The 19,586-nt window shown below is 49.8% G+C and overlaps 3 protein-coding genes across 12 annotated transcripts in view; 1 reads left to right on the top strand and 2 right to left on the bottom strand.

Moving 5' to 3' along the window:
• Window positions 1-11,541, bottom strand: part of clasp2 (cytoplasmic linker associated protein 2) — a 46,590-nt gene extending 35,049 nt beyond the window's left edge. For 4 of the 8 annotated variants that reach the window (XM_067255285.1, XM_067255281.1, XM_067255286.1 and 1 more), the window contains exons 1-6: window positions 10,707-11,540; window positions 7,496-7,574; window positions 5,394-5,497; window positions 4,023-4,114; window positions 2,427-2,502; window positions 1,560-1,657 (exon numbers count right to left, since the gene is read on the bottom strand). In XM_067255285.1, coding sequence (XP_067111386.1) covers window positions 1,560-1,657; window positions 2,427-2,502; window positions 4,023-4,114; window positions 5,394-5,497; window positions 7,496-7,574; window positions 10,707-10,904 — 647 coding nt within the window. In that variant the 5' untranslated portion in view covers window positions 10,905-11,540. Of the gene's footprint in view, window positions 1-1,559; window positions 1,658-2,426; window positions 2,503-4,022; window positions 4,115-5,393; window positions 5,498-7,495; window positions 7,575-10,706 lie in introns of all 8 variants that reach the window. The other 4 variants (XM_067255279.1, XM_067255283.1, XM_067255278.1 and 1 more) reach the window with 2 other exon arrangements.
• LOC136962432 (processed variable antigen-like) lies at window positions 3,623-4,000 on the top strand (the record flags this gene model as incomplete). The annotated part of the gene is made up of 1 exon (XM_067256212.1): window positions 3,623-4,000. A coding segment is annotated over exon 1 (378 nt), but the record flags the coding sequence as incomplete, so codon positions are not given.
• Window positions 11,542-11,949: 408 nt separating the features above from the next.
• On the bottom strand, window positions 11,950-17,146 carry fbxl2 (F-box and leucine-rich repeat protein 2; the record flags this gene model as incomplete). Of its 3 annotated transcripts, none has more annotated exon segments than XM_067255292.1 (12): window positions 11,950-13,738; window positions 13,910-14,122; window positions 14,206-14,262; window positions 14,395-14,439; window positions 14,550-14,610; window positions 14,759-14,889; window positions 15,036-15,110; window positions 15,258-15,387; window positions 15,815-15,979; window positions 16,124-16,218; window positions 16,752-16,826; window positions 17,092-17,146. In XM_067255292.1, coding segments are annotated over 12 exon segments (1,210 nt in total), but the record flags the coding sequence as incomplete, so codon positions are not given.
• Between the last annotated feature and the right edge of the window lie 2,440 nt (window positions 17,147-19,586).

Raw genomic sequence — 19,586 nt, 5'->3', positions numbered from 1 at the left:
CTTATTGCCCCCCCCCCCCATGATTCACCCACACACAGCTTATATAATGAGCAGATTGTACTTTTCTAAGATGAATATAGGCAGCACAGCTGGGGAGACTTGAATATCTCTGTTGTTCCTCTTTACCTCTCTCTCTCTTCCACTGCTTTCTTATCTCTCTCGTTCTTCCCTCTCTCCCTTGTTCTTCCCTCCTCTCTCTCTCTCCCTCCCTCGTTCTCTCAGTTATCTGATCTTGGGTCTGGGGAGCTGATACATGATCTGGTCATCATGCCTCTGGCTGTAGATCTGCATTCCAGCAACACACACACACACACACACACTTCCCACCGCACTCTGCTGCAGGAGCCCTCTCTCTCACAGACAGTGTGTGTTTGCGCCAGAGTCAACCATAATCTGCGTGACATATGATGGACAGGCCATGCATTCACAGACACAGTCTCATACGGAGCTCTCACAAGCTGCTGCTTGCGCAAACACAGCTTGTGTGTGTGTGTGTGTGTGTGTGTGTGTATGTGTGCTCAGAATCACCAACATGTTGCACGCTGGACTTTTCATTACGGTTACCACGGCGACCTAAGCAGGCTACACGACCACTCAATAGACCTCTTCAGAGAGACGCCTTCAACACGACACACACACACACACAAACTGGTTTGCTCTCTATTCTGGCCATCCCTCGTCCCTTGTCCCTCCCCCTCCCCCTCCCCCCCTCCCCTGGTATTGTCCGCTAGATAAAGCTCCTCAGTGTGTATGAGGGGCAGAGTGGAGCATGGCGTGGCCTGGGACAGGGCAAGTGCCAACGCCACGGGACCCACAGACCCACCCCCCACACACACACACACCCTGATTCAGAGCCCCCACCCCCCACACACACACCCTGATTCAGAGCACACACACACACACACCATGATTCAGAGCCCCCACACACACACACACACACACACACACACCCTGATTCAGAGCCCCCACCCCCCACACACCCACACCCTGATTCAGAGCACACACACACACACACCATGATTCAGAGCCCCCACACACACACACACACACACACACACACACCCTGATTCAGAGCCCCCACCCCCCACACACATACACCCTGATTCAGAGCACACACACACACACACCATGATTCAGAGCCCCCACACACACACACACATACACCCTGATTCAGAGCCCCCACACACACACACATACACCCTGATTCAGAGCCCCCACACACACACACACACACACACACACACACACACACACATACACCCTGATTCAGAGCCCCCACCACACACACACACACACACACACCCTGATTCAGAGCCCCCACCACACACACACACACACACACACACACCCTGATTCAGAGCCCACACACACACACACACCACAGACAGTCCGGATGTTCCAGGCCTTCTGTTCCGGCTCATGCAGTGCACCGCGCTCGTAGCTACGATGAGCAAGACCTGCTGGTTCACACCCATCTCTAACACACAGGTGGCGCACACACACACACTTAGATACATGTCACAAACACAGACACACAGGTGACACACACACACACTCACCTTGCAGCAGGAAGCCCTCTCTTGCCCAGATCTGCTCTGACTCTTTCTCCGACATGCCGATACACATCCACCAGGGTTGCCGTGGAAGCTTCTCGCACCTGCAGAGAGGACAGAAAAACATCCCATAATATGCATGCTTTCTCTAGTGTCTCTTCGATGGGCTCTAGACAACAGGGCTGGACGTCGGGAGGTGATGCACTTGTAGCGGTGTTGTGTGTGTGTGTGCGTGTGTGTCTGAATAGGCCTTGGGTGCGAGGGCAGTGTTTAAAGAAGTGGGATTAGGGTGCATTTCTCGTAAAGACACAGATTGCACTCTCGCTTCTCTGAGTTGGATTATCACACCACATGGTCAACAATCACGCACGCCAAACCAAATATGTCTGTCTGGATATGTGCCTGATCAAAGCCATGCGATTGGGTAGAACGTGTACTGTAACAATCCTGGGGAATAGGAGTTTTGTGTGTGCGGGACTCCGCCCGGAGAGATTGGGAATGGTGATTGGTTCGGTCAGTGTGTGGGTTGATAATGATTGGGTAGAGGACAGCATTCCGCTTTGGAGTTCATCTTGGCAGGAGGCGATACCAGCCTCAATCCACACACACACAAAGACACATTCACACACACACAAAGACACTAATCACCAGTGTGTGATGAGTAGGGTTGGACTGGGGGTGTTCATGTTTCAGTGGTGAAGCTCTAAAGAGCCCAGTCACCCATCCACTCCCTAATAATAGGCTAGGGGGGGGGAGTCTCTATGTCACACTCTCTGTTCGGCTCTAAAACAATGACAAAGACAGGGGACTTGAAGAGTTTGAGAGTTTCTCTCTCAAACACACGCACACACGCACATACACTCACTCACTCACCTGTGGGTTCTGGTCTCCAGTTAGGGTGCAGAGATAGGGAACAATTTTGCTGAGACTCAGTGGCTGAGCACCATACCTGAGAGGGAGAGAGAGATAGAGAGAGAGGGAGAGAGAGACAGACAGAGACAGAGGGAGAGAGAGACAGAGAGGAGAGAGAGAGAGAGAGAGAGAGAGAGAGAGAGAGAGAGAGAGAGAGAGAGAGAGAGAGAGAGAGAGAGAGAGAGCGAGAGAGGGGAAGAGAGAGAGAGGGAGAGAGACAGAGACAGAGAGGGAATATATTTAGTTGAATCCAAGCTATGTGGGTCCAGTGACAACAACATGTATCCGCTTGGTTATTAAAGGTTGGAAAATCCCTTCTATAAATAATACTGTGCGAGCCAGTATGTTGTGAAGCAACACTTGATAGCGTGTGGCGTGCAACTGACCTCCACTGACCCACACAGACAGGTAAGAAGATTAACCCTAGAGCATGTGTGTCTGTGTGTGTCTACCATCTCCTCAGTAGGTATCAGTAGGAGATGAGGGTAGTGGATTCAAACCCAGTGAAGAGGAGTGGCACAGCGGGGAGTCTGAGGACAGCGGGGAGTCTGAGGACAGCGGGGAGTCTGAGGACAGCGAGGAGTCTGAGGACAGCGGGGAGTCTGAGGACAGCGAGGAGTCTGAGGACAGCGAGGAGTCTGAGGACAGCGGGGAGTCTGAGGACAGCGGGGAGTCTGAGGACAGCGGGGAGTCTGAGGACAGTGGGGAGTCTGAGGACAGCGGGGAGTCTGAGGACAGCGGGGAGTCTGAGGACAGCGGGGAGTCTGAGGACAGCGGGGAGTCTGAGGACAGCGAGGAGTCTGAGGACAGCGAGGAGTCTGAGGACAGCGGGGAGTCTGAGGACAGCGAGGAGTCTGAGGACAGCGGGGAGTCTGAGGACAGCGGGGAGTCTGAGGACAGCGGGGAGTCTGAGGACAGCGGGGAGTCTGAGGACAGCGGGGAGTCTGAGGACAGCGGGGAGTCTGAGGGAGTCAGTTGGCTGAGCGGTTAGGGAATCGGGCTGGTCATCTGAAGGTTGCCAGGTCGATTCCTGGACGCGCCAAATGATGTGTCCTTGGGCAAGGCGCTTCTCCCTACTTGCCTCGGGGGAATGTCCCTGTACATACTGTAAGTCGCTCTGGATAAGAGCGTCTGCTAAATGACTAAATGTAAATGTAATGTCTGAGGACAGCGGGGAGTCTGAGGACAGCGGGGAGTCTGAGGACAGCGGGGAGTCTGAGGACAGCGGGGAGTCTGAGGACAGCGAGGAGTCTGAGGACAGCGAGGAGTCTGAGGACAGCGAGGAGTCTGAGGACAGCGGGGAGTCTGAGGACAGCGGGGAGTCTGAGGACAGCGGGGAGTCTGAGGACAGCGAGGAGTCTGAGGGCAGCGGGGAGTCTGAGGGCAGCGGGGAGTCTGAGGACAGCGAGGAGTCTGAGGACAGCGAGGAGTCTGAGAACAGCGGGGAGTCTGAGGACAGCGGGGAGTCTGAGGACAGCAAGGAGTCTGAAGACAGCGAGGAGTCTGAGGACAGCGCTCCTCTCGACCTTGTGACGTGGCAGAGAAGAAGTTACTCACGTGTTGAGGGTAGCGCTGAGACAGACGCACACGCCCTCTCTGCTGCGGAAGTTCTTGTGTTTGAAACCAGCGAGCAACCTTTCCCACACGTACTGGAGAGAGAGGAGTGGGAGAGAGAGGGGGGAGAGAGGGGAAGAGGAGAGGGAGAGAGAGGGGGGAGAGAGGGGAAGAGGAGAGGGAGAGAGAGGGGGGGAGAGAGGGGAAGAGGAGTGGGAGAGGGGGGAGAGAGGGGAAGAGGAGAGGGAGAGAGAGGGGGGAGAGAGGGGAAGAGGAGAGGGAGAGAGAGGGGGGAGAGAGGGGAAGAGGAGTGGGAGAGGGGGGAGAGAGGGGAAGAGGAGTGGGAGAGGGGGGAAGAGGAGTGGGAGAGGGGGGAGAGAGGGGAAGAGGAGTGGGAGAGAGAGGGGGGAGAGAGGGGAAGAGGAGTGGGAGAGAGAGGGGGGAGAGAGGGGAAGAGGAGAGACAGAGAGAGGGTGAGAGGGAGGAATGGGAGAAAGAGAAGATAAAGAAAGAGAGACAGAGAGACAGAGAGAGAGAGAGAGAGGGAGGTGAGTATATTGAGGGCTTTTAACAGAGGGCTATGGATGAGAACTCTGCAGGGGCTGAGCAGATTACAGCTTATAAAGGTTACAATCTGTGTGTGTATGTGTGTGTAGATGTGTGTGTACGTGTGTGTTATACAACTCTGCCCAGCAGAGGGAGATTGTTCCTGGCATCCTCTTCCCAGGGCCTCCCCTCCACATAACATAGTTATATACACTACCGTTCAAAAGTTTGGGGTCACTTAAAAATGTCCTTATTTTTCAAAGAAAAGCACAGTTTTTTTTCAATGAAGATAACGTTAAATGAATCAAAAATACACTATACATTGTTAATGTGGTAAATGACTATTCTAGGTGGAAACGTCTGTTTTTTTAATGAAATATCTACATAGGTGTATAGAGGCCCATTTCCAGCAACTATTTACTGTATGTGTTCGAATGGTACATTGTGTTTGCTAATTGCCTTAGAAGACTAATGGATGATTAGAAGGATTAGAATTAGAATGCCAAAGGTCTGCAATGTTGTAATTGCTGCAAATGGAGCATTATTTGACGAAAGCAAAGTTTGAAGAACAACATTTATATTTCAAATAAAAATAATTATTTCTAATAATAATAATTAACCTTGTAAATGTCTTGACTATAATTTCTATTCATTTTGAAAGTTATTCGATAAATAAAAGTGTGAGTTTTCATGGAAAACACGAAATTGTCTGGGTGACTCCAAACTTTTGAACGGTAGTGTACATAGTTATGTATAGTTATAGTTAACTACGGCTAACATAGTTAGCCAACAACATTGCATCCAACATATCAATGTGTGTGTGCTCACCATGGGCGAGGCAGTCTGTTCCATGCAGCGCAGGATGAGCGCCTGGCTCTGCTCTCTGACCTGGTCCTTGCTGTCACCTAACCGGTCCACCAGCGCAGGGACCACTAGAGACGAAACAAAGAGAGAGAGAGAGAGCGACAGAGAGAGAAAGAGACAGAGAGAGAAAGAGAGAGAAAGAGACAGAGAGAAAAATAGAGAGAGAGACAGAGAAATAGAGAGACAGAAATAGAGAGACAGAGAGAGACAGAGACAGAGAGAGAAAGAAAGAGAGAGACAGAGAGAGAGAGAGAAAGAAAGAGAGAGAAAGAGAGAGAGAAAGAGAGAGAGAAAGAGAGAGAGAAAGAGAGATGAGGTTAGGGTTAACAGGATCACATTCTGATCAACCATCCGAGTGATGAGGAGGCAGAGAGCCTTTAACACCAGGGTGACACAACAGTGCCCTCAAGTGGATCAAAGCTTTGTGCCAACAAACAAGCTCCACTAACACAAACATCAACATAAATCAATACACACACACACTGCTCATTGACGAAATAATACGTACAGCATTGTTCCAAAAACGTTCAAATTCCAGTTATTTTATTAGGATACAAAATGAAACACAGAACATTTGACTTTCAGGGCTGGTATGGACACACAATAAACTGATGGCAGAAGTTCCTCTCTCTGTATGAAATAAACTTCCTCTTTTAAACACCCACAGGCACTCTCTCACACACAAACACACACACACACTAAAGAGTGGGATGAGATCACCATGACACTGCCTCACTGATGTTCTTGGGTAAGAATGTATGTGTGTGTGTGTGTGGGGGGGGGGTTGGGGGTTGTTACCACAACAGTCGGTTTCCTTGGCAACAGATACAATACCCTCACACACACTTTACAGAGGGCATTGTTACGGCGAGAGACATCATCCTCTGTAGTTAGAATGAAATCACTCTCACACACACACACAGAGATGTGTGTTCATGTGTTATTCGAAGATATCAAGGGACTTAATCCTCTAAGCCTCCATCTTGGTCATTATTTGGTTTCACGCATTTGTTCTTTGTCTCATGTATCTCACTACTGTAGGCTGACTGACTGATGGGTGAGGGACTCCGATCCCGTAGGGATTTGAACACTGGTGTGATGTGCTCACATTTTGTCTTTGAGAAGAACATGGGGGTCGGACAGGGGCGACAGGGGCGGGGCTAGAAGATGTTTTGGCTGTGATTCCCCTGGGCTGGGAGGATGGAGACAACCTCCCTATGAGGCCAGTCCACTGACAGGACAACAAAGGGGCAGGGCACAGACAGTGCACCAGGGTTCAGGCCATGTCGCAGAGCGATTCTGACAGCATCCTGGAGCTCAACAGCAGGGCTGCAAATGCGTGTGTGGGTGTGTGACTAGGGCCAGCCTGGGTGACACAGTGGATGACACCTGCAGCAGTCCGACAGGGCTGTGTTATACAACAGGCCCGTAAACACACACGCACACGCAACAGAAGCTGTGTGGTGTTTGTGAGGAACAGGGTTATTGAGGTGAACTCCAGTAAGTCATACACATTTCCTACCTAAATTTAGAGAACAAGCAAGAGAGACACAGAAGAGAGAGTTAGAGAGAGCGAGGAGACAGAGAGAGCTATGAGACAGAGAGAGAGAGGAGACAGAGAAAGAGGAGACAGAGAGAGAGAGGAGACAGAGAGAGAGAGAGGAGACAGAGAGAGTTAGGAGACAGAGAGAGGGGGAGCAGAGAGAGGCAGGGGAGAGATTGAGTTAGGAGAGAGGGGGGGGACAGAGAGAGGCGGGGGAGGCAGAGAGAGAGTTAGGAGACAGAGAGAGGCGGGGGAGGCAGAGAGAGAGTTAGGAGACAGAGAGAGGCGGGGGAGGCAGAGAGTGTTGGGTCAGATCAGGATGCAGCTGCCTGGCGGTGTGTCTTTGAGGTTCGACAGAAAGTGAGGGAGGAAAACTTGACATGAGAGGAGACTCAGAATGACCTCAACTCCACAGACACACATAGGCAATCACTGAGATCAGAAAACAAACCTTAACAACACAGGGGGTGAAAAAAGACACACACAAACACACACACACACGGAAGAGGGGCAGCTGCCTCACCTGTGCCCAGGTATCCCTTGAAGCGCTCTCCCAAGCGCTCCACAAACGCCTCGGTGATGTCGATACCCAGCAGCACCACCTGCAGGCCCAGACAGAAACACGTTAGGGATCGCCCAAAGAGGGGGTTTCAACACAGGACAACTACCGACAGCAGAAGTCTGCTTCACATGTGGAGGAAGGTCAGAGCCCAGTCCACTAAGCAGTGTCTGACCCTGCTGCCTGAGGGTGGTGGTCCTATGCTATGGGTCTACTTGGTGAACTGTGTAGACGGGGGCCGTGTCTGAGACTCCCACAGCAGTTTTCCAGCGAGCCTGTGATTAGAATCAGATCCCGAATGGGGCCGCGCTCCCGGAATGCTTGTGTTGGCAGCGCTCGATGGAAGCGGAACATTCCTCCGAAAATCTGTTAAAACATATTCCTCTCCTGTCCGCAGAGGGGAGAGTCCTGCCTGCAGCTATGCCCTATTTTAGTCAGAAACGGGGGGAACCAGGTGAGGGCCGAAAGAGGGGGGGGGGGGGGGGGGGGGGGGGGGGAAGGAGAGAGAGAGAATAACGAGTGGGGGAGGGTGGGGTTGGTAGAACGAGAGAGAAAGTGAGTGGCTAACGAGAGGAGAAAGCAGCCAAGGGCTCTCCACCTTCCCCCTCCCAGCGCCCCTCCCCGACAAGCCCAGAGCCCTCGTCCATATGGCATCCTCGTTGGAGGGCCGGGCTCTGAGGGGCGCAGGGGAAGGAGCTGAGACTGTTTACCTGAGGATGGGGATGGGAGGGGGGGGGCAGGCTAGCTACCTGAACACAGCACAGGCCATCACCAGCAGGGCTGAATAACTAGCACAGGGGTGGTGGTGGTGGGATCCAGACGCCTTACTCAGACTGTGGCCACACACCTACTCCCACACGGGGACGATGGGAGTACATTTACATTTTAGTCATTTAGCAGACGCTCTTATCCAGAGCGACCTACAGTAAGTACAGGGACATTTCCCCGAGGCAAGTAGGGTGAAGTGCCTTGCCCAAGGACACAACGTCAGTTGGCATGACCGGGAATCGAACTGGCAACCTTCGGATTACTAGCCCGATTCCCTCACCGCTCAGCCACCTGACTCCCTGACTCGGGAGTAAAGCCTGCTTTACTCCCGAGTAAAGCAGCTTTGTTGTTCTGCATGTGTTCATGCATGTTTCTGCCATGAGGGCCTGGGCTATGTTGGCTAGCTGATGGCCGTGTCACATGGATCTCGTCAGGATAGTACTACAGGGTTCTGCTGTCTTTGATCGACCAAAAGACTTGTTCCAAAAGGGACAGCTGGTTGTATCGCCTGGCTTGATGTTCAAGCAGGGTCGGGCAATGAGTCTTGCAGCTCTAAACCACTCCGAGAGCACAGATAAGGCAGCCTGCAATATTAATGTCTGCTGCTATGGTGTGTATCCTGCATATGCACCGGTCCTTCTGTAGTTTGTGTGAGCTTGATGCGAGTCTGCAGCTGCAGTGAGAAAAACGACCTTGAGAAACAAAATAAAAAAATAAAAACAGAAAAAAGGACAGACAGTTGAGACAGTAAGTGGCTGTAGGGGCGAGAGAGGAAGACAAAGTGCTGGAGAGCAGAAATAAAAGAGGAACAGACAGTTACTATTCTCCTCTAGACAGAAGCAGTCATGAGTCAGATGAGTCTGACTGGTTTTTCACTCCTTCTCTTGAGACTCCATCTTTCTCTCCCCGTCAACCTCCTTCATTTTCCTCCACTTTTATTACTCTGCATCCATCCCCCCCTCTCTGACAACCTCCCACCCTCTTTCTGACATCATCTCTCCCTCTCTCTCCCTCCCTCTCTGACAACCTCTCACCCTCTCTCCCTCTCCCTGACATCTTCCCACCCTCTCCATTCCTACCTCTCTGGATGTGACCTAGTCTATGCTGACTCTGCAGCTTCATCTCCAGCACCGCCCCCCTGCAATCCCTGGACCAATCCCTGAAAGCCCAGGCAGGCCGAGGTCAGATTGATGTTGCTAGCAGACTCTGGTCTGTGGTCATTTTGGTATCATTAATGTTTTAGTAAGGCTTATGGGATGGGGAGTGTCTAATTTGTGTAATGAGGTGTGTGAAGAACTAACTTTGTCCAGTGTGGAGATGTATTGTGTCACTATAGGTGGAGAGTTTGATTCTCATCCAAGCTCATGATCTGATCCAATTACATCATCGCTGAGTTTTATTGTGATGATGTAAGCCCTGCGCTTGGGCCAAGTTACGTATCCTTTTCAGTTCAATAAATGGCTTCTTCATTTTGCAGTTCAAGAAGACACAACATCCATCACACAGAGTATCAGGTATCATATATTGGGCTCCAGTCATACTGTAACTTAATTTAATCAGATTTTGTATGCAATACTTGTTTACATTAAACTCTGGTTGTCTCACGTTGTTTATTAGTGGTTACTTTGAAGTTTAAAAAAATAAGGATTTGCTAAAGAAATTGACAAAAGGAACAAGGTTGCTGCAACACCGTGTTTTGATCAGATCCACGTACACTGGGGCCAGGTTCAAACAATAAACGCCATGACCCCTCCCCCATCCTTTCCTCTCGAGCGCCCTGACAATGGGTCCCTTCTATAGCAGTCTGTTTAAGTGAGCCTTCTGAAGAAACCAAAGAAAACATCCAACCAAATTAGATTTAGTTTGCAAGGATTTGAATTGTAAAAGATAATTTTATAGTTATGCCAATAGCGGGCGAGTGCAAATCTAAACTAAACTAAACAAAACAACCGTGGCTTGTCTAGAGAGTAAATGGTTACAAAAGCATTTAGCATGAAATTGTGTGGAATTTCTCTTCAAAGAGGTTGAAAAAATTGGCACAGTAAATAAGATTAGTGGGGTTTGCATTAGGAACCGATTAGTTAGACTTTTTTACCAGATTATGCGCCAGCGAGTCCGAATCTTTCGGCTAGACAGTTCCCCCATGAGCCCAGACGATGACAGCTCGTTAATACTAGTTCTGCTGCCTGGCAAGATAACGTTAGCCGTACCCGACACTGAAGCGTGGTACCCAGTACTACTAGACAACATTTTGCCAAAACAATCACTCGTCACCCTTCTGTTTTACAAATGTAGTCATATGCAAACGTTATTATTCGCTAGCTTCATGAATCTCATAGATTGATGCCACTGCAATGCATCCGCAATTCAACCCCAAGCCTAGCGATCTGCTAGCTCAAATTCTCACCTTGTAATTGCTTGCGTTTACCCATCCCGTTAGTTCATCAATGGTTTTATCCAGTCGTGGCTTATCTTGTTCCACGTCAGGTGAACGTTGCGGGTCGTTCAGATAGTCAATAAGGTCCTGGCCGACCTGCAGCCTTCTAGTAACATCCTTCTGCAGAACCTGCTGGTAAAAATAGTCCATGTTGTCATGTTCCTCCATTGGGCACGCAGCGCCGAGTGGCCAGCTTTTGTGGCCAGCCGCAGAAGAGACACTGGTCGGTGTTTAGTTCGAAAAAGGTTAGCCGCTGTCCACGAGCTTTCCTTATGAACACTACCAGAGTCTGAAGGACGACGACTGGTTTACTGGTCGGACAGGTTATCAACAAACAACCCACTTGTCAAACAGTAGTAGTGCACGCCAGCACCATTTACACTCAACTGCTTAACTTTGATTTTCTTTTCTCCAGATAGATAATTTAAAGATATTTTAGAATTTGTCCAGGTAGGCGTTCTGGAGATTTTGCTAAACGTGGTTTTACTTTCTGAAAGTTACGAAACGGTGACTGAAAATACGGTACAATGGACAAGGTCCGTTAAATCGACCCACATCAAAACAGAGCTATCCAGCTAACGTTAGCTGCCAAGCTAGCTAACGAAAGCCGCGAACCCTGGCTAACACTAGCAGGGTTAGCTGGCTGCTAATATTAGTTAGCTAGTTGATCACAGGCCTGACCCTAAGATTTAAGCTACTTTGTTTTTGTATTCCATGGGTTAAAAGTATCCGTGGACCCGTCGAAATAAAGTTGCAACCAACTTTGAGGACAATTTTTTTCTGTGCTCCCGCGGTTCCTGGATACTCTGAATCCGAGAGTAATCGTTTCTGAGACAGCTGTCGGAAGTCCTTCCCCGCTGAAAACCAGCGCGCTGCCGGTAACTGCAGATGGTAGGTAGCGCAGACGAGCAACCGAAGGCCAGCGTGGTCCTTCGGCACCGCACAGCTAGCCAGGATAATGCCTGTAGTAAAATGATTGGTAGTCACAGGACACAGTGACAGTTATTTTACAGATAGATTACTAATATTTTGTGTCACTAGTAATAGTACTGTATACGGATTACGGAATATGCACTGCTATGATTATGCCAAACAAATAGACATTTGTCGATATGTGAGTTTGAATGAAAATCTACGAAGCTCTCCACCGACATCTGGCGACAAAATTATACTCTTTCAGTCAAAATCGAAAACAGCAAATTATTTCAGGAGGCAGTATTCAATATTTTTTATTTCAACACATTAGAGACACAGTCGGACCACATTTACTATGTTACTTTTATTCATTTATTTTGTATGGATTTCTTCAACATAAAACTCCTGTTAAACAGCTGTCAAGAGAGGGCATTAGTCTCGTTACCATACAGTCGGTCCAGTCAACGCGTCACATAAACGATACCTCTACTTGCTAGACTCAACACTGTCCGTCTCTAACCCAGCATTAGCCCTGTACAAGCCAGTTTCTCCTGAACACCTGAAACCACTGGATAGGTGGCAGCAACATGGTATATAAGACACACTGCACTGTATGGCTAAAACACTCCCCTCGGGTGCTTGACTCAACTTTTCAAAGAAGAGTAGAAATCCTGTCTAATTCTTGTTCCCCTGAATCCCCAAAATAACAGTTTCTCTTTGCACTTGGGCAGATTTTTCATATATGGCTATCATTTTAATATATATATATATCCAATCTTCTAAGTTCTAAATAAATGCGTTTGGTATGGGGGTTCAAGGGAGTTCAAGGTTCAGAATTGACCTCATTCCAGCAAGTAGATATGAGTGGCTCAGTATTTAGGTATAGTAATAGATTTGGAACAAGGCCTGTGTGTCAACACAGCCATAGTGCACAGGAGGCCCTGAGTACACACAATCCAGTGATGTAGCACACACAATCCAGTGATGTAGCACACAAATCCAACCTGATGTCATTAAAAGCCAAGGTCCTGACTGACAGGGTCCATTTATGTCAAACATCAATATATATTTTTTATTATCTCAAACAGGAAAGATACATATATCTCTTCCTCTCTGGATAGACAAGCATGGACAATTACAATAAGCACTGAAAAAGAGACGAAATGAAAATAACAATTTGTTGAAGACCTTCTCCTATCTGAGAAAGGTTATATATATTTTTTAGTTTTTTGCCATTGCAAAACATTTTCTGTACAAACAGAATTAAAATCTCAAACTGAAGCACAAAAAAAATGTAAAGTGTCTTCTTTTGTGGTTCCTGTCTGCTACCCCATCCCACTCCCGAATTAGAGGGTGCAGTGGACTTGTTTCTTGGAGCCCTATCCAAGCAACATCCCTGCTGTACGTCACAAGCACTGTATTTCCCCAAACCAAAACACCCTCACCTTATCCCAAAGTTGCACGTCCATTGATCGAAGCAGAATGACTCACAAGATGGTCACATTGAGGTGGTGTGTGATTGGTTCCGATGACTCTCCACTCAAGTGTTGTCCATCATCTCATCGTCTAAAGACAACATAGTTCCACTGTTCAGAGGCCCTCCTCTCTGCTTCCCTTACATCCAGTGAAAGGAAGATCCTGCCCCCCTTTACCCACTCTCCAGATCCCCCTACACCAAGATTAGCACTGGGACGTTCAGACGGGGGGAGGAGGGGGCAGTTGATGATGGAGAATACGGGGTATACACTAGTATTGTTTTGAGAGAGAGAGAGAGGGAACAGGAGAGTGAGAGAGCGAGGCAGGCGAGACCTCTGCAGTGCTGATAGGGGTCTTATGGATCAACGATCAGTGGCGATCAGTCTTGTGTATTGACCAGTGGGTCGGTAGTAATGATGAGTCCAGGCCCCCCCCCTCCCCCCTAGGCGGGCTCACAGCAGCAGAACCTGCAGACAGAGATGCCCCCCCCGGGCCCTCCACTGTCAGAGGATGATGCAGCAGCGACACAGACGCTGGCCCCCTCCGTGCACGGAGGGAGGGGGCGTCACCGGAGCAAAGTAGGCGTGGACCTTGATCTCGGGGAGGTGGGCCTGTCAGGGCAAGAGGAGAGAGCGGCTTTAACACTTCAGAGGACTACAAGCACGAAAAACTACATCTTAAAAAGGGACATCAGCCTATAGCAAGACTCAAGAGAGCTGCTGATATAATAACTGAGATAAGCCAAGGCAGGAGATCCAAAGGGAGGATGAGGAGGGACTGACCCGTATGCGTTTGATGCCAGCCCGGGTGACCTGTTGGCAGTCGTACAGCTCGATGCGTTCCAGACGGTGGCAGCTCTTCAGGTGCTCTAGTGTGACGTCGGTGATCAGGGGGCAGTTATCCAGCTCCACCACCGTGAGGCGCTCCTGCCCACACGCGCTGCTGCTCAACGCTCGGATGCCATCATCGGTGATCAGCTCACAATGGGACAGGGACTGGGGAGGAAGAGAGGAATCGTATATTTTTTGTGATAGCCAAGACACTGAAACACACACACATACACACAAGTTTGTAGTACCAGTGCTTGCAGGCGGGGGCAGTGGATAGAAAGCTGGACCAGGGTGTTATCAGTCACCTGGGGGGAGAAGAAGACAACGTTTACAATCTACAGGCTCAGAACAAACAAGCCCCCCCCCCCCAACAAAACAGGCCCACAGTGAAATCCTCTTAACATTCAAGACCAGGAAAACAACCACAGAAGTCTTACCAAAATACATTCTTCTAAGTCCATTTTTTCAAGCTCGTGACAATTCTGCAAGGTTAAAAACACATTTAAGACTACATGAAAAAAGATTTCGATGGACTGGTAAGTGTGTGTGTGTGTGTGTGGTGAATGTGGGGTGATGAGGGGGCATTCCTCACCCTGGCCAGTACAGTAAACCCAGCATCTGTCACATGGGAACACCGTGCAGCTTCTAGGATCCTGGGACACACAGTACAGAAGAGAGATAAAGAGAGAGAGAGATAAAGACAGAGATAAAGAGAGAGAGAGAGAGAGGGGGGGGGAGTTAGTGAGAGCTGGCTTCCAGTAACAGGCAAAAAAAGGGTCTGAGTGTGGCATCAGAGCTCACTTGAGTCTGGGGCAGTTGAGCCCCATGGCTGTGAGGGAGGCGTCAGTGATGTTGCTGCAGCCTGACACACACATGATCTGCAGCTTGTGACAGCCCCGACACAGGCTCACCAAGCCGTCGTCTGTTATCTGCTGCAGAGAACACACACACACACACACACATTACCATTCACTGGCATGCACACTTCCGAACCTCACACACCATCTTTCGGTCGCTCTCTCGTCATTTGTTCTTTCTCTCCCACGCACGCAAACACACGTAAGACTCTTTCTCTTACTGTGCAGGACTGCATGTTGATAGTGGTGAGTTCAGGGCAATGTTTCTGCAGGTGTTTAAGAGCTCCATCCTCCAGCTGAATCAAACACATCAACAACAACAACAACAACAACAACAACAGCCTCTTAAGGTTCTTATTGCACCCGGCAACCAGGAGAGGGCAATATTCCCTTATGCTACAGTATCAGGGTGAGAGTGTGTGTGTGTGTGTGTGTTTGGGGACCTGTGTGCAGCCTCGGAGGAACAGTGCTCGTAGGCCCGTGCATCCTCTGGACAGGGCCTCGATGCCGTCACGCGTGATCTGGTCACACCACGACAGGTTCAGCGTCTCTAGCATCCTGCAGCCGTCACTGCTGACACGAGGTCAGGGGTCAAGTCAGAGTTATTGGATCAGTCGTACTCTCAATCGCTGATACTTTTTATTCGTGGTGCAATGGCTCCAGTATGCGGAATCCCAATTGGAATTGGACTTCTGGGAAGGTTTAGAATTCAATTAATTCCACTAACAGGAATGGCACAAGCTGTGTCACGAGATGTTCCCGCTAGTCAAAACACGCCACTTATGATGACCTCATAAGGCATATTTCCTCCTGTAATCGGCACAACCTGAACTGTCAATCTTTCACAAGGAGAAATGTTAAGATTACGAAAAGGACGACGAAAGGAATGTGCTGACGGCTAGGGCTGCCGTTTGGGCTCTTCTCAAAGCGAGAACACTCCAGAACGACCTGTCATATTTTGTCCTGTCTTTCTCCATTCATTAGGACGGGTGTGTCCTACCTGAGGGCTTTAAGGGAGTGGTTGCTAACGGAGACACAGGAGGTGAGGTCCAGTTGTCTGAGTTTGGAGCAGAACTTGCTGAGGCTGAGGCAGGTGCTGTCTGTGATCTTGGTGCAGCCGTTCAGATTCAACACCTCGATGTTCCTGCAGTTCTGAGAAAACGTCCTGAAGGGAGGGAGGAGCCGCAGCCATTCAACGCAACCAACAGGGGTGTCTGTTTGCGTGTGTGAACGTGTGTGACCGTGTCCGTGTGTATGTGTGTGTGTCAGCGTGTGTGCGTCTGCATGTGTGTGTTAAGAAACGACTTACTTCATGGAGGCGTCTCCCACACTCAGACACCCCCTCAAGCTCAGCTGTCTGAGGAAACCCCCGCATCGCTTGGAGATGTGCTCGACCACCCTCCCCTGGGGAGAGAGAGGAGGACAGGAGACCACAGGAGGGGGCGGAGCAACGACACGTTAAAAGCATCAAGTGGTAGGTAAAAGAAAAGAGAGGGGGGGGATCAGATGAAGTAAGAAAGAGAGACAACGGGGGAGTGAAGAGAGGGGGAAAGAGAACAATAGAAGGAAGGGAGAGAGAGAGAGAGAGAGAGAGAGAGAGAGAGAGAGAGAGAGAGAGAGAGAGAGAGAGAGAGAGAGAGAGAGAGAGAGAGAGAGAGAGAGAGAGAGAGAGAGAGAGAGAGAGAGAGAGAGAGAGAGAGAGAGAAAAGGGGCAGAGAGAGAGAGAAAAGGGGCAGAGAAAGAGGGAAGGAGGGAGGGAGAGACTACTGTGACCCGGGCTAGTCCGAGGACAGAGGCTCAGTGATGACGTCACAGACATGCAGCACTAAGCTCTGGGCAATGAGCTTGATAATGCTACTCAACACACAAACAGTAGCAGGCACACACACACACAAACTGAGGCCCACACAGACACAACCATCTCCATAACCTCTCACCTCTATGTCTGTCTGGAAATTAAACAGGTCAATCTTTTGCCAGTTACTGCCATCTAGGGCTAGGACATTCCATGCCTGGAACAGAGAGGGGGGAGAGAGAGAGAGAGAGAGGGGAGAGAGAGAGAGAGAGAGAGAGAGAGAGAGAGAGAGAGAGAGAGAGAGAGAGAGAGAGAGAGAGAGAGGAGAGAGAGAGGGAGAGAGAGAGAGAGAGGATGGATGTGGAACAAGAGATATGGAAAAATGACAAAGATTATTATTTGTAGTTTATGGGCACATGATAGGTAATAGTCGTAAGGCTTTTACGCCATTCGCCAGGTGTTGAATAGTGGGAGGGGCTTACCTTTGACACCTGGGCACACCTGCACAGCGTGACCACATCTAGGTAGGAGAATATTCTACACAGAGAGAGAGAAAGAGAGAGAGAGAGAGAGAGCGAGAGAGAGAGAGCGAGAGAGAGAGAGATGAGGGGAGGGGACAGAGTTGTTCCTTCTTTAGTTTACGGGGCATCATTTCTTCGTTCTTTCTTTAATCTTGTCCTCTGACAGTTCTATTGTTGACCTCAGTTTGAGTCCCACAAATGGCCATCCACATCACATGGAGAATGAGCTGTAGCAGGCCACACACACACACACAGACAGACACACACACAGACAGACACACAGACAGACAGATTTCCACATGACATGAGAGGTGTAGCTCTAGCAAGCGACTGGGTCAGCGCAATCTATTAATCTACCACTGAGTAATCTATGGCTCTCAGACAGGCCAGGGTCACACACACACACACACACACACACATACTCTCTCACACGAACACACTCCCTTTCATTCTTTTTCGCTCTGTGTCATAGTGGTCCACATTGATTGTGTAAGGGGCTGTGATGTATCTAACATCTCATTCTCTACTATAATGCTTTGTTTTAGGATGAAGTGGCCTCATGCCAAAGTCGGGGTCTGAACTGAAATGTCCCTTTAACCCCAGGAAACCAGAGCTGACCATTGTTCCCCTATATGGACAAAGAGACAAAGGGTGTGTGTGTGTGTGTCTGAGAGATAGACAAGGGCATGTAGGGGCATGTCTGTCGGATGTACAGAATATAATTCAAAATAGAAGGAACAGCAAAAAAACTAAAAAACAAAACACGTAACACAGTCCACTCCAGTCCTTCCATTGATCAGCAGCTGACAAACCAGCTGACCAATTAGATAGGACCTGATTGATCGATTGTCTCTCTGATGACTGAGCATGATGGATGCCATTGATTGGCTGTCTGGTTTAATCTCAGACTCTCTGTGATCCATGATGTCATGGACAGGCAGCTGACAGTGGAACCCACGACTATCACTAGGCAGTCAATCTGGGAAAGACAATATGGCCGACCATTCAATCAATCATATTTACTTACAAAGTTCTCGACAGAAACCAAACTGCAAGTCCCTCGATGAAGCAAGCAGATTCTAAGACTGGTGTTTTTACTTTTTGAAATATGAAATCCCCCCCCCCCCCTTTTCTCTCCAGCATTGACAGATAACAACAAGCCTCTCCCACCGCCTGCTGCTGGTTGCTATAGCAACGCCGGTTTGGGGATTGGGGGGGGGGGGGGGGATTGGGGTCGGTGCTGAGTCTGCATTTCTGGGCTCCGATCAGACGTCACCGAAAACGACCCCAAGCAACGCGGGCTCACAGCTCAGGCTGGATCTGAGCACACAGGGTCACACACACACAGCCTGCCCGCTCCCCGCCACACAGGGTCACACACACAGCCTGCCCGCTCCCCACCACACAGGGTCACACGCACACACAGCCTGCCCGCTCCCCCCATACAGGGTCACACACACAGCCTGCCCGCTCCCCTCCACACAGGGTCACACACACAGCCTGCCCGCTCCCCTCCACACAGGGTCACGCACACAGCCTGCCCGCTCCCCTCCACACAGGGTCACACACACAGCCTGCCCGCTCCCCTCCTCACAGGGTCACACACACAGCCTGCCCTCTCCCTGCCACACAGGGTCACACACACACAGCCTGCACGCTCCCCACCACACAGGGTCACACACACAGCCTGCCCGCTCCCCGCCCTCCCCTTGTGTTGTCATTCTAAGTGCTGGTCCTGGCAGGATTACTGGGTGTTGTGGGGTACACTTGCTTACACACTTGCGTACACGTAAAACATTTTCAAGAACAGACTAGTATTTATCTGTACTACGGTATCAAGGCTGTCTTTTATGCTAGGTGTGAAATTATGCTTGTGTGTGTTGCGTAATCCAGTCTTCTAGCACACTAAGGTGTGGCAGTGTGGAGTGAGACCGTGTGGAGTGAGACCGTGTGGAGTGAGACAGTGTGGAGTGAGACATTGTGGAGTGAGACAGTGTGGAGTGAGACAGTGTGGAGTGAGACAATGTGGAGTGAGACCGTGTGGAGTGAGACAGTGTGGAGTGAGACATTGTGGAGTGAGACAGTGTGGAGTGAGACAGTGTGGAGTGAGACAGATTGGAGTGAGAGTGTGCTAGTGTGAGTGTGCTAGTGTGAAAGTGTGCTAGTGTGCTAGTGTGCTAGTGTGCTAGTGTGCTAGTGTGCTAGTGTGAGTGTGCTAGTGTGAGAGTGTGCTAGTGTGCTAGTGTGCTAGTGTGAGTGTGCTAGTGTGAGAGTGTGCTAGTGTGCTAGTGTGCTAGTGTGAGAGTGTGCTAGTGTGAGAGTGTGCTAGTGTGAGAGTGTGCTAGTGTGCTAGTGTGAGAGTGTGCTGGTGTGAGAGTGTGCTGGTGTAACTAGGTACACTGGTGACTCCCTTAACACTCCACAGCTGGAGCAGTAGGAGAACTCAGCACTGCGGA

This window comes from Osmerus mordax, chromosome 18 (genome assembly GCF_038355195.1).
Source record: "Osmerus mordax isolate fOsmMor3 chromosome 18, fOsmMor3.pri, whole genome shotgun sequence".
NCBI classification, from domain to species: domain Eukaryota; kingdom Metazoa; phylum Chordata; class Actinopteri; order Osmeriformes; family Osmeridae; genus Osmerus; species Osmerus mordax.
The sequence above is the reverse complement of the archived record's forward strand: the minus strand, read 5'-3'. Positions and strand labels throughout refer to the sequence as shown.